This window comes from Gymnoscopelus braueri, assembly GCF_963280865.1.
Source record: "Gymnoscopelus braueri genome assembly, chromosome: 4".
NCBI classification, from domain to species: domain Eukaryota; kingdom Metazoa; phylum Chordata; class Actinopteri; order Myctophiformes; family Myctophidae; genus Gymnoscopelus; species Gymnoscopelus braueri.
The window spans coordinates 25,250,448-25,265,360 of NC_137605.1; the positions used below are offsets into that span (position 1 = coordinate 25,250,448).

At 42.4% G+C, this 14,913-nt stretch overlaps 1 protein-coding gene across 4 annotated transcripts in view; it reads right to left on the bottom strand.

Annotated features, from left to right (window-relative positions):
* map7d1a (MAP7 domain containing 1a) overlaps positions 1 to 8,726 on the bottom strand; it is a 53,280-nt gene extending 44,554 nt beyond the window's left edge. For all 4 annotated transcript variants that reach the window (XM_080427599.1, XM_080427597.1, XM_080427598.1 and 1 more), the window contains exon 1: positions 8,334 to 8,726. In XM_080427599.1, the coding sequence (XP_080283725.1) occupies positions 8,334 to 8,403 (70 nt within the window). In that variant the 5' untranslated portion in view covers positions 8,404 to 8,726. The remainder of the gene's footprint in view (positions 1 to 8,333) is intronic.
* Positions 8,727 to 14,913: the final 6,187 nt, after the last annotated feature.

Here is a 14,913-nt window from a genome sequence, read left to right on the forward strand (position 1 = left end):
GTTAGATATTATGTGCAAATTAGATTTCAATATCTATTTAATTGAAAACCCCTGCAAGCCCAGTCTCTGTATATCTCCTCTGGCAACAGAGGTACGGTGTGTGTGTGTGTGTGTGTGCGTGCGTGTGCGTGTGTGTGTTGCATAAGGTTGTTTGTTCATTCCAGTGTACAGTAGTCATTTTCAGAACCATTGCTTTGAGCAAACATCAGCCCCAATCTTGTGAACCTTCACCATGCCATTAAGTCCAACAGCCCTCATTATACCCTTGGGTGATTTATACTTATAGTTGTGCACTGGTGTTGCACTGCAACATGTTGTGAGCTTGTAGATTGGCTATTTTCTGTGTGCAATACCGGCGCGCAACTAAGTATAAATCACCCGTGTTTAGGTTCTGAATGTCTCTACCCCACATTTCTGAGGTTTTGTGCTGGCCTGAGATCCAATTGGAGGTTCCACAAGAATACACAAGGTTAGGTAAATGTTTAATTTCAACCCCCTTTGCAACTGTGCATGTTCAACAGCTGACATCAACAACGGGAGGAAATCAAACTGTCCAGACTCAATGGCAGTGGCACTATTTAAAAACATTTCCCTGGCTATGGCTCAGTTCACTGAGTTCAGGGATGAACACCTTTACTAAAGGGAAGGTGAAAGAATGGCTTGATCCTTAAATACCAACTCTGCATATCTCCATTTTACAACTTCAGACTTCAGTTTTGCGTGCATACCCTTGGATCACCTAAATTCTGTAGACTCAAATGTATGCATAATTTATTGGATATGGACTAAATGAGGGCAAAGACAGAGCAAAGAAAACGGTCCTGTAAAGCTCATTTAGAGATGATTTGGGGGGGAGAAAAAATATTTACAATATGTACATGTATCGACCAGAGATGATTGTTCTGAGATTTTAAACAACACCAAGGGATATGTGGACAGGGTCTTCAACCCACGAGAGTTGTCCAAATGCAATTGGATAGATGGACCCTTTTGCAAGGACAGCACTGGCAGGTCAAGGTGTGCTCAAGCCAAGGAAAACCAAACTGTGCCCTTTAGCTGAACAGGGTCTGTGTCTAATATTAGCAAATGAGTCTGGTGGTGGTGACCGAGTTTTGCAGGAGGACCAGTCTGGGGATATTTACAGACTTGGTGGAGGTGGCAGGAAGCGGTCACGGTGTTGTAAGCAAGAGTTCCCTCCCTGTGTCCTTACTGCCATGGCGTCCCAGGCAGAAAGGGCACCACAGCCGTTTGGTAATAGAATTAGGGCACACCACCACAGCATGAGCCCTCAGCCCAGGAGGGCTAAAAGAAAGTCAATCAAGGGCATACATGGCGAGGCAGAGGTTGAGGGAAGCTCTCTAAATGACTTATGGGAATGTTACAAGGGGTCTCATGTTATGAAAGTGAAGGGTCATTTGTGAGACAGCTTGTGGCTTTCCTATTTAGTGCAACACCCCATTGCATTTCAACTCCTCTGCAGCCCTGTGGAAAGATGTTCCACCAACCTTTGTCCAAACGTTTCGATGAGGGACTCTTCCTATATCTACAGTCCTAACAATGTGAATCATGGAAAATACACCATGCACTTTAAACTTTAAACCAATGCCTAATTGCTATGTGATAAGTTGTCTGTGTCCGATGTTGAAGCACCTTGTTCAGCCTGGACTAATCTTTAAAGCCATACTCCATTGTATGACTGTGTCGCAACTCAAGTACCAAAAAGAACATTTCTACAAGCTGAAGCTAACAACGCAGCACATGTTTTTTTTTGGCGCACATCACCCACGCAAGTGTCAGGCATGGTTATATAACCTACATGTCTCACACACATTTCAGTTCAATAAAGCAGGATTTGTCTTCAATGCAAAATACTTAGAACAAATGTTGTTTGTTAATATTAATACCGTATACTGTGGTATTTTGTTAACCTACTGCAATGTGAATTTTAGAAATTTAGATCCTGGAGATTAATCAAATTGCTTCATATCATACTTTATTTCATACTGTATGATCGCATCCTGCATACCCTATCTTAGAGACAGCATACTGTAAGCTTGACTTGATACACCTACTATTGTGCATTAAATGACTAAGCTTGAATACTAGCCTTTTATCCATTTAGAATGAAATAATTAGAGGTGGTCCCGTCTGTATAATATCAACGGTATCTTCCTTTTATAATAATTTAAAGTTGTCTTTTATTTTTAGTCTATTAGTTATGCCAATGTATTCCTCCCACTACTTGCCACTGCTGTTCTACCCAACTGGATCACCTGCCAGTGAGGACACTCAGGAAAGTGTCCCCAACGGGAGGACATGGCGCCTCTGTCCTACTCCTCCCGATCAACATTCGCCGCTGACAGGTGCCGCCCCAGCCTGTAGGACTGCATGCAGTGAAAGTTCGCCCTCCCAGCACAGCTTTGTATAGACGCTCAGAAAACCGGACGCACCGCGGTGGATTCGAACCTCTAGACGGTGGTGGGACTGTACTTTACCCATGCACCACTCGAGCTCCCTATCAAAGGCATATTCTATCAAAGGGGTCATATCACTTGTTGAGGTGACCACGGTGATGAAAGCTGTGAAACTGGGACATGTGTCTAAAACTATTCCTTCAAATGTAAGTTATTCAGAAAGGAAAAGCAAAACCCACACTAACGCCTGATTTATGCTTTGTAGCGCTGGTGTCACGCACCACAAATAGCAGATCTACAAGCTCACAACGCGTTGCAAGGAGAGTGCTGTGTAGCTATTTTTGGTGTGCGACATTCACATGCAACTACCTACAGCATAATTCAGGCTTAAAGGTGTGACTAATAGGCCAACACATGTAATGGATTGGGTTTGTGGATCAACATTCATTCTATACTATTATTACACTTATTATCACTGCAAAGTGGTAGTAGAAGTGATAGCTAATATAGACTCTGGGTATGTCAATTACAAAATGTCAAAGGCAGGCAAGTTCAAGGGCATGTTATCAAACTAAACATTGCTCGTTTTTCTTTTGCCTTTTCCTCCCACTCCCGACTGTCCTGAGAGAGAAATGTTTCCGTAAAAAAATCAACAGAATTCACTGTGTTTTGGAGGGGTCAAATGTTAACAAAAAACAAATGGCTACATTCACGTAGTGTTCACTTACTCTGCAGCTATCGGTTGAACCAGGGAAAATACTGCAGACGGAGACTGAAAGAGTTTTTGAGTGCTGGTTAAGACAGGCTTTTCCCACTATTTGTATTTCCAGAGTAATGGGGTGGAGACTGGAGAGAGCATCCTCTGTTCCCTCAGTGAGAGTAAGTGATTTACACCAGCTGGGTGCTGTTGACGTCATCCTTGCTCCTAGCAAGGCTTCCAATAAATACCCCTTTTCCAACGGTTCAACTTCTGAGGCCAAAACAAGTCTATAGGCCGCAATTTGTTCTATTCTGTTCTGTGACAGAATGGTGTGAATGGTTATCATTTTTGTGTTTCCACTGCAGTGGACCTTGAATCACGACTAGGGACGTGATTAGGGCGTCCCGACAACAGCATATTACTAATGGCATTTGGGCTGCAGCAACACAAGTTAACAGTATTGGCATGTAGGATGAGATTTAAACATCTATGCACAATATATTGCCAAAGTTGTGAATAGACAATGGTCTGTATTGATACAGGTACTGTCCTTTAATCTCTTCCACTGAGAGGAAGATAAGAGTCCATGAAAATAAATGCGTTAAAAAATATAAAAAATAAACACTCTTCTTGGCGCACACACACACACACACACACACACACACACACACACACACACAATGCCACAATAAAGAATTCCCACCCACTCAATGTTACTACCGCAAGAACACTGCAGTCTCAACAAAATAGTCTAGTTTTCAAACAGCACAGTGTTGCTGGCATGACTTCTGTCACTTGTGTGACTTGACTTATATCTTTCCCAATTTTCTTTCATCTCAAAGTCGTTTCCCACGATAATAATGTGCTGACTGCTGAATGTGGGCTTTGAACATCTTTGAACATGAGGCAAGTGAGAATCATCCCATTTCATTAGCCTGGGCAAATAATTAAACAAGTCACAAAATACAGGCATCTGTATCTGTAGTAGTAGCTTAATCCTTAGTCTGCACACAAGATAATTGCATCTTGAAAAAGGGGGTGGCAAAGTATTAATATCTCCAGCTTTCTCTGTATTCCCATTAGGCCTATTCTAATATTTTTGGCATATTTGGGATTTGTCTAATCCCTTTGGTCAAGCATGGAATTCCCTAAATTCTTCTAAAAGGATTAACATGCTGGCAAATAGGCATTTGATAGACATAATAATTATGTGTTTCAGGCTCAGCCATACGTATTGAATTAAGCCATTGTGTTGTGGGATATGGCCTAGAAATAGGAGGTCTTCTCTCTGCGTCATGTGTAGTGTAATGGAATGAATATAAATAATATTATTATTCACTGTGGCAAAAGAAAATAAACCTGGACATTTATTTTTAAATAATCTCTTTTGTGCCACACTGTTCCTTCAGTAACTTAGCGGTGAAATTAATGTTGCACTTGTAAATGTATCTATTTTGTACTGCTGCAAGCTCAGCACACAGGAAGAGTACATTTCTGGGACAGCTGCTTTGATCTTGAAAGCAGACATGGGAATACTGCATTTGAATTCAGCCTGCTTTCAGCATCCATACAGTAAGGCATACAGTATGTGCAACATGGATATGGTTTCACAGATTCAATAACGGAAGAATTATTATGGTGACGAACCATATTCACAAATTTCCAGTATCTTCCAACAGTGAAGGATGAGGCTTATATGTCGCTGCCCTGTTTTTAGACTCCTGAGCATTTTATTGTCTTCAAACTAAGGTAATTTCAAAGTGGCAAACCACTCAAGTTCATATTTCATGCCAAACCCGATTAGCCTCCAATTACAACATGGACGCATCATCGTCACATAATACTCATAATAAATCCTGCACAAAACCTTGTTTTCTACCGCAGAGTAGACAACTGTGCCTATAATAAGCAAATGAATCTAGGACGATCCTGAGTTTCTGCCCACTACCAATTTGTAAAGACACTATGCCATTTTGTCCCGAAAAAAAGGGGGACACCGGTGCACATTTTCCCCAATTATGTGAGAGCTCCAGGGGCTCAAGAGTAGCTGGCTGATCCCATTCACTGCACGCTTGGCAGTCGGGGCTGGTGAGTTCTCCCTGTGTTACAAAATAGAAGACGACCTGTCAGTCTGCTTAAGCTCTTTATGCTCAATGTGTCTATGCCTGCACAAGCCAGGGTGAAGCAGCTTGCCTTGGCTACTGGGGACATTTAACATCACGGCATAACAGCATAAAGAAAAGAATAATGGATCGATAACTACAGCTTTAATGCGATTTACAGCCACATAGCCCAAGCTTGCAGATTTCAATATAATGACTTTAATAGCTATGCTGATTAACACTTTAGGTAACACTTTATGTAACAACGCCATTAAGCATTCACAGTCAGGTAATAATTATGTTGCAACAACAAAGACGTGTTTTGAAGCATAGCTTCACTACAAGAGGTTAATGAAACACTGAAGATGGAGCAATGCAAGCCAAGTGACATTTACACAAGACAATATGGATAGACCAAACCCATCCATGTTCAAACACTCTGTACCTCACCAACTGTCACATTAACCAGTCACCTGTCACATTAGCTCGTATTCATCCTGTTCAAGTCACCCTGAAAAGTTCTTGAGAAGGGGATGGCTCTGAGTGTACAAATGTAGGTCCTTTTACTGTGTAACCTAACCTACATGTATAGCCAATATGTTCCATTGCATCTGTCCATCCTTCATTTTAGAAAGCTTACCTTACCAACTATATTTCACTGAGAGTTTTGACAGAAAAATGGCCACCCATAGTTCCATACAGGCAAAAATGATACTTTATTCATCCGAGAGGGCTGGCCTCAGATTCTCAGGTTAACAGAGCAGATGAAAGAGTAGAGTCCCGACAGCAAGGACACACACAGGATGAGTAGCGGAACGGAGAGCTCAGAGGGGAGAATGCCTGAATGCAAATTTAAAGAAAGGGAGGATTAGAAAATGGTCTTCAAAAGTCCTGACGGGGCAGAATTCCACAATGCCCAGCCAGACCTTTTTCTACAGATCCACTCTAAATTTAAATCTAAGGGCCTCTGGTTGGACATGGACAGATCCAACCAAATTGTCTTGTAGCTCTATGTGAACCACAGAGAAGTACAGGTGAGGTACTTCCAAGTGTTTTGAAATGAAGCAATATGCTGGGGAATGTTTTTTTCTTTAAAGAATTTAAAATCGGGGCACCGCTGACCTAGCAGTTAAGGCGCATACCACACATATAGGCTCTAATGCAGCCTAACAGTGTGTTGTGGGTTCGATTCCCGAGCCCGACTATCTTTGCTGCGTGTCACTCCCCGTCTCTCTCTCTACTGTGTACTATCAATAAAAAGGCACAAAATCTCAAGGGAGACAGGACAGGGAAATAATAAGTTACTTTATCAATCAGTCCTCTCTTCTTTTGCGGTTGTCAACTGCAAGGCTATTAAAGCCTTCACATGACATCCTTTCTGTAACTTTGTTCAGAGACATGCAGTAAAGAAAAGAAAAACATGCATGTAATGGCACAGTGACATCAACATTGACAATAATGTCACTCAACTTGCTCATGTTATGCAACAGAGATCGATTGCAGGCACCTATCCCTTGTCGTGGTCTGGTGGTTGCAGTCTCTTTTTCCATTTTTAGCACCGGTTACCATGAATCATCATAGTCAGCTGTAGAAACATCTTAAGCTGAGTGACAGACATACTTCACACAAGAAAAACTAGATTCCTTATAATAGTGCTTCTGTCATGAGTCATAGACCATGAGATTGATGACAGTCCCTCCTGGACCCATGACCATGTACAGTACACGGCTGCTTCATACAGTAGAGACCTCAGTCTCACTGGACAATGTTCCCATGACTAGGGAGGAGCTCTGTTGTCCCCCCCCCCCCTTTGACATAGAGCCAGCAGCCCACCCCTAAACCCCCTGTCAGCAGGAAGGAAGTTTTCTGTTGTCCCCAAGAGGAGATCACATTGTGTGTGCGCCGTTGCCGTCCTTCTATTTCCAGAACAGGACAGTGTATCAATGCACAATGGTGGTGAGGCATAGATGTTCTAACATGATGTCTGTCTAGCAGACCAGCTCACCATACATGCAGGGGTCCACCATACAATCATCGTTATTCTCACAGGTAGATGGAGACAATCTCTACAAAATTATCATACATTTTCTCCTATGGAGACCATCTTAAAAAATATATCATGGAGTTCAATGAGCACTGCAGGCTTGAAATCATTGGGGTTCAAGATCCTATGATCACACAGTTTGCACATGAAGGCCAGGCCTATACTTCCAGAGTAAATAAGTCGATGAATTTCGCTTGATGCCCTGTTGTAGAGCCTCTCGTTTCCCTGGTGCATCTCTGCACCAGTTTCAAGAGGCCAATGGCACCTGTGGATAGGAAAATGTCTGTCTGTGCATTTGGAAAACAGGTTGGGCTTTGGGGTGGATCATGCATCACTCGTTTGACGCATGTATACAGTCAGTCCATCGTTCATGGGACGGCGGGGGAGACCGCTGGTGTGAATGAACGCATCACGTTAGTCATCATAGGTTAACCATGATGAGGGGGATGGGATCAATCAGATTATCTCACCTAGCGCTGTGTGTTTTATCACCATCCTAAATGGTTCAGTGATTTATTCTCCTGAGGGCAACACAACTGAGAACCGTGTAGTGGGAAGCTGTAATCAGTTAACTCATCGCGCAATAATTGTCAATGACATTGTCATGCGAAAGCTGCAAATATTGACAAGTCGTCTTTGTCATGTGGATTAAAATTTGACCCAGTGGGGTGATGAAAAAGAGCTTATGGACAACATCTGGTAACATCTACGACTGACTGTTTCTGTGGAACAATCGCACCTCTTCAATGATTTATCTATTCGTTGTTTTGGCAAAGCTCAAATCAGCCCCTGCACACGCTTCTAAAAACCCTAAATGGTAATACTTTTGCCCACATTATGTACAAATACTTGGGATTGCAACATTGTTTCTGAAACCCTCCACTGAGTTAATATGAACTATAGCGATAGTAATTATCTTAAAATTGGTGCATTTTACGATCAAACACCCCCAAAAAATCAAACCAAAAATTCACACAAATTAAACACCAAAGACAGCGACTCAAACAATAATAACTTGTACAAAACGACACGTCTTCAAGCATTTAAATGCTGGTTGTAATCAAAAGACTTACATGTTGCTTCGGGTCCAGCCTTGTCTTCCACATCAGTACCGATGATGTCCTTATTGTTATTGCTTTCCATTGTTGCTCATTCAATCATGCGGTTCTACTACTGGTTCTACTGGGCTCTGCTCTTCCTCTCCGACCCGACAGTCCGTCCTCTCATTCCTCAGGCAGGAGGGGAAAACTTCTCGCTCCTCCGCTCCTATGTGGTCCAAACCCACTGCAAAGTCACCGTGTGGTGTGGACGTCTAAATAACGATGAATAAAAATGACCCCCGAAAAAAAAAGACGCTTAAAACAACCGGTACTAGTGAACAAACCGGCCCGTTGTTGCGTCAATTCCTCCTGAGAGAAGTGGGAGAGAATGGTGTGAGAGGGAATTTTGGGGAGTCGTGGGGGAGGAGTGACTGTGACTGGACTGACTGGATGAACTCACACTCCGGCACACAACAGCTGATGATGAACGCCAGCGTTGCCAGGTTTTGCGTGAGAAATAAGCAGCCAGGTCTAGGAAAACAAGCCCAAAAGAAGCAACTAGGCCACATGAGCACTTTTATATACTTGAAAATAGCCAATCTACAAGCTCACGACGCATCGCGATGTGAGCTTGTAGATCTGCTATTTTCCCCAAAAAAATAGAATAACATTTTGGAATATTTTTGTAACATTTGAACAACACAAATCTTGTATATTGGGGATCCTTAGTTGGCATACAATATTTTCAGATGGGGGTCCGCAGACAAATACATATTAATTTGACTTGAACATGTTTGAGAAACACTGGTTTAAACAACATTAGGAAACAAAGACCAAATAAGCAACTACACTTTAGAAACAAGCCCAAAAAACCGCAACCCGCAACTACCAATATTATTTACAAGCAACTTTACAGAAGAACAAGCCACAGTTGCTTATAATAAGCAGACATGGCAACCTTAGCTAAAACGCCTGCATCGTCGCGCGTTATTGGTCGCGCGCGCCGAAAATAGCCGATCTACAAGCTCACACCGAGCTTGTAGATCGGCTATTTTGGGCGCGCAGCACCGTGCGGCGCGCCACACTGACTCGTATGGACGGTCCCTCGCCGGCCTCCGGATCGGACTGTACCATTATCGGGCACGGGGGGGAGGGGATTTTACTGTTATTGTGGAATATCCTCTCTCTGTCTGTTCATAATATTTATGTTTCATGTGGTGGTGTAGTAGCCGATACAATCCTTCAGGCTGTATATGTGACAGTAGCTCACACAGCTACATGAAAGAAATATAAGATATATGAAGTATTCACCCACCCAATAACCACATATTCACCATTTGGTCCATTCGCCTTTAAACAAAAATACAATGGTCATTTGACTCATTTCACAGTTCACACGAGTGTAGTCTAAAGTTTAAGACAGACAGACAGACAGACAGATAGATAGATAGATGTGTATATCTACCATTAGATATACAGGCAAGGGCAAAGCTATATCATGTGCAATCTATCACGACTCTCACGAGTATGCTAGTATATGGGCATATAAAATAGAAGACTTACAGTATTCAGTAGATGCAATAAAGAAAACCTAACCCCAAACCTTGGACACTGCATGGGAGAAAGCAGCATTGTCACTTTGTCTTTGTCTGACTGAAGGTGTGCAGGATGTGTAACTTAAGGGGTGCATAACTGACATATTTGCACTGATTGAATACTTTATTATTATTATTTTTAGAAGTTTTCAGAAAATGTGCACAATTGGCCTGACTTATAATGACATGGATGGTTGTACACAGGGTACTTATGGGCTATGACAGCTCTTTTTTTGGATTAAGTTGAGGCACACTTATAACTGGTCATAACAGTTAAACAATCGCCTAGGGTAAATAATTAGCTGAAATTACCAGTTTGTATATGCATGTAATTGCAGGTTATATGGGGTTTCCTGTCAGCCTGTTTTCACCTGTGTTTCAGCATAATAGATGGTTTCACTGATGTACCAGAAAATGTTTAAAGAGTTAGGATTATAAAGTTATTATTGCAAATGTCATCATGTGAGTTATAAAGGATTCAATGTTTTAAAAAAAAAGAAGAAGAGAGAGATAGCCACACAGCAAAAATGATAATTTATCCATTTGTAACTTCATATGGTTCCATTTGTACAAACCTGGGAGTTAAATTAACACAATTCACATAGCTGGTTCTTCAAACTAGCAATAATGTTTGCATCGGTTGTACTTAAGAAAGTACATTTGAACTGCAAGTGATGAGGTATACCATCTACCACCTGTGGATCTCCGACAGCATCTGCCAGGAGGAGGGGGTTGGGGGCTAATCGGCACGCTTGAGAAGGGACATCCCGTCCCCCCAAAAAGACCCCAGTTGGGCTCCTTTGTGCAGCTGTTGAGTCCTGTTAGCAAAAACCCCCAAGAGCCACCTGTCACTGCAACTGGAATGGAAAAGTGGTGGCTGAAGAACATGGGGGTTGGGTCTTGGGGACCCCGTATAGTGTGTGTGTGTGTGTGTGTGTGTGTGTGTGTGTGTGTGTGTGTGTGTGTGTGTGTGTGTGTGTGTGTGTGTGTGTGTGTGTGTGTGTGTGTGTGTGTGTGTGTGTGTGTGTGTGTGACTGAGAGAAAGGGAGAGGGGATTGAGTGAGGGGGGGGGGCGGGTTTAGCAGTTGATTGCATGTGAACACAAAAGCCCAGAATGAGTTTAAGATTGACATCATTTTAGATTGTTTATTATTATTTATAATAATAATAATTTATCATTATTATTATTGTTATTATTTACCACTAAAAAAGTATGTTTTCAAATAATTTTGCCATCACGCAATTGTGAGATAAGTAATTGCAATAAATAAAAAAAACTATTCAAGCCTATTAGACACTTTCTAACATATGATTTAATTATTCTATTCTGCACAGTATAAACAAATACAAACAGACCAGAAAGGGCAGTGGGAGATGAGAAATATAGAATATTGTGAAATTACAAAGAGAGTATTATTGCATTTGTTGTTCAAGAGCTTGCAATCTTTGGTTGAAACTTAAATACATTTCTTTACATCTACAGCCTTCATTAGCTTAATTTGTCGATGAACAATAATGTAATATTATTCATCACATCCCAGCCATTATTTGTCCTGGGTGAGGAGGTGATAAAGGAATGGAGAGGGTAATGAGAGGGTCATGCATGATAATTGGTCAGATGCAGTATCAGCCCTAGGGATAAGACAGCAGCTGACCAATCAGTGTAAGCTAAGGCTGTATTATTCCTAACGCACCGAACCCACCAAAAAAAGCATCCCCACACACTTTACGCACGCAGGTTTGCGCAAGACTCTAGCTTTCGCCAAACCGGGACATCTGGTCAACCTATATACAACCTATATACAATTTCTATGAGAGAGGACAAACTTTTCACGCTGTGCATGTTTTGAACTTGTAGAACAGTTATTTACTGTGTGTGACTTCACATCATGCAATGAAGTAGAACCAAGCCTTCAGTGTGAGCAATGCTGCTGAAGGAACTCTCAAGCTCTGGAATGACCCCACACCCCCCAAGTCAGGACTGCAGGCTCACTCCACATTTTCCGCTGCAGTATTTGTAAACTCACCACCTCAGTCTCCAAGTCACCCCCTAGCACTGTATCACTACTAGTAGCCTATTTCAATGCTGTTTGCTTCCCCACAAAGGCTGAGAATAGTTTTTTAAATAATATGTTACTTAGATATATGCTAAGTTTGAGGTTTACCTGCTATCCTATTTCCTTGCTAGAAGTTAATTGTTTTCTTGGCACTTGGTACCTCTGGTTAAGAGCGTCTGCTAAATGCCTAAATTGTAAATTATAAACAATGTATGAATATGGATGAGACTTGCCAAATGAGAGAGCTGCCAAACACAGTTACCGCGGATGGTTTAGTAAAATTCACAGCTGTGGAGACTGGCTGTTTATATGGATGCAAAGGAAGCAAAACACAGAGTGGAAAAGAGTGACCTTTGATAGTTCACAGAATGGCTGCACAGTGCAAAGGCTGGCCATGTTTTCAGCCAACTCCCTCCCCGGTCCTGTCAGGGAATCGCAGAGGAAAAAAAAGGTTTATTCACAGGAGCAGTTCCAAGTTGACGGTAATATTAAACTGCTTATTCATCGTTGATGCTCTCAGTCAGTATCCATCCTCGGGCACAGCTGCATCAGCCCTTGTTTAGGACCGATATGCCAGCCCTTGGTTGGATAACCAACAACAAATACATCTATGTCCATATCTTTGATCTATCTATATCTTTCTCACTCTTACTGGGCTGACAGTGTATACATTTCAAGCAATGACTATGAAAACCTTTATTTTGGGAGACAACCACTTCATTTTATGCTTGATAGAACCGCGTTAGTTCATTTAGCAGAGAGTACAGATTTGCGTGAAAAGAACAAGTTCACGAAACCACCCATTACACACCAAAGCACAATTTGCACTCCTGAAATAAAGGTTTTTCAAGGACCTTTATATATCTTTTTTTGTCAATTCTCTAAGGCTCCACTCCCACTCCCTTTCATCTCTCCTTAAAATATCCCCCCCCTGTTGTTTTCTGGGCTAATCCCCTAAAACACACACACACACACACACACACACACACACACACACACACACACACACACACACACACACACACACACACACACACACACACACACACACACACACACACTTCTAGCAGGTGCAACATATTGAAGAATAAAATAAAATTTGGAGAAATATTGTGGAAATAATTGTGCCGGCCCAGTCATATAACCTTGATGACAGTAAGCTTGTTACTGTACATGCTCAGTTCATGATGCATGATGAGAAGCGCAGGAGTACGATTAGGTCATCAGTACACAAAGGAGACATTAACATCACCTGCAACAGTGGCCTTCAAGAGTATAAGCAACAAGTGAATGGTACAAGCCAGGCTGACATGGCGACAAGGCTCAGCGCTCGTTCAACAGCCTGATGGTTGACAGGTGGAACCTGTTCCATGGTCTGCTTGTGTGTCTTTTGATACATAGGTATCACTTGCCTGGCCTGCATGACATCAGTGGTGTGAACGTCGCTGGGGTGGTGGGTGTCATGCAGTTATCAACATTTGATAGTGGAAGTGGCAGACTTCATAAGTACATTTTCACGTTGAGTTAAACTAACACTTAACTGGGTTTTTGCTGTGTATTTCGCTAGAGGTGACTAGAGTAAATTTTAAGCCATGCAACACTGTCTGTAAATAACACTATGGAGCACTATTGCTGGGATCTCATGATTCATGTCACATTTGCATGTTAAAAGTACATTTCGGTACAGACCTGGCATCCTGCATCTTTATTTTCTTGTGCAATCTGATAGCAAAATGAAAGGCCCAGGAATAACAGCTTACTGCAGAGTCAGGAGACATGTACTAATTTAGGAAACAGCACTGTACCGTACAACATTAATGAGCCATACAAACCAAGGAGGAGGCAGATAGAAAGAAAATACACTGCTGGGTCTCCATTAGCAGTGTCTTTGATGTGTACAGTATGTTGCATCACTGGAGAACTGCTGACAGATTTAATCAACTGCATTCTATACGTACTGACTCGTTTTAGTCAGAGTTCATTGTTTATGTGTCCCGTTTATGCAGGCTGTGCAGGCGACCTGTGAATCTGTCATTTCCATTAGCTATATCCACAAGTGAGACCCCAATGCACACAAGAGAACAGGGGACCCCCACCTCGCCTCTTAACACTCCCTCACAAGCTGCAGCTGCACTCATCACAAACACCTGACACACGCACACAAATGTACACGCACGCACGCACGCACACACACACACACACACACACACACACACACACACACACACACACACACACACACACACACACACACACACACACACACACACACACACACACACACACACACACACACACACACACACACACACACACACACACACACGGAAGTGAGTTAATACAGAACTTTGGGAATAGGTTAGTACAATAAATACGTTACTGCCACTGAGAGGATGTGATTCAGTTAAAAAAAATCTACATAACAGGGGGCGTCAGTCAAACAAAGACACAGGAAAGCACAGGATACACTTTAAGGGAGATTAACAGAGAGATATAGAGAAGAGTAGCCCGTACCAGAGGCCTCGAAGCAACTGATACACCGCAGCAGAAATGCGAGCCACACTAGGAAAGAAAGCTCTCTGCAGCCTGAGCTTCCTCTTTCTTTGAGCCCATTTGGGCTTTGTAATGTAAAAGGAACCACCGGTGTCACTCCCGCTCCCGATGGGGGAAAAGATACAGACGAGCAGTTAAAAAAGAAGAACATTGAAACCAGCACACCCCATGAGAGCTACAACAGATTTGTAAAGCGCCTTAAAAAGTGTGTGTGAACTGTCGCTGTAGTAGTGTGGGTATGCCGGTATTGGCTCCCGTCTCTTGTGATTTCTTTTTCAGGGAGCCTGTCCACTGCCACAATGAGTCTAGAGGTCAGCTGCTGTGTATGGCCTGGGTCGCCATCAGCCCCTTAATGAAATAACAATAGGAGGAATGTTCAGAATGTCCCGCCTAGAGGAATATACTACG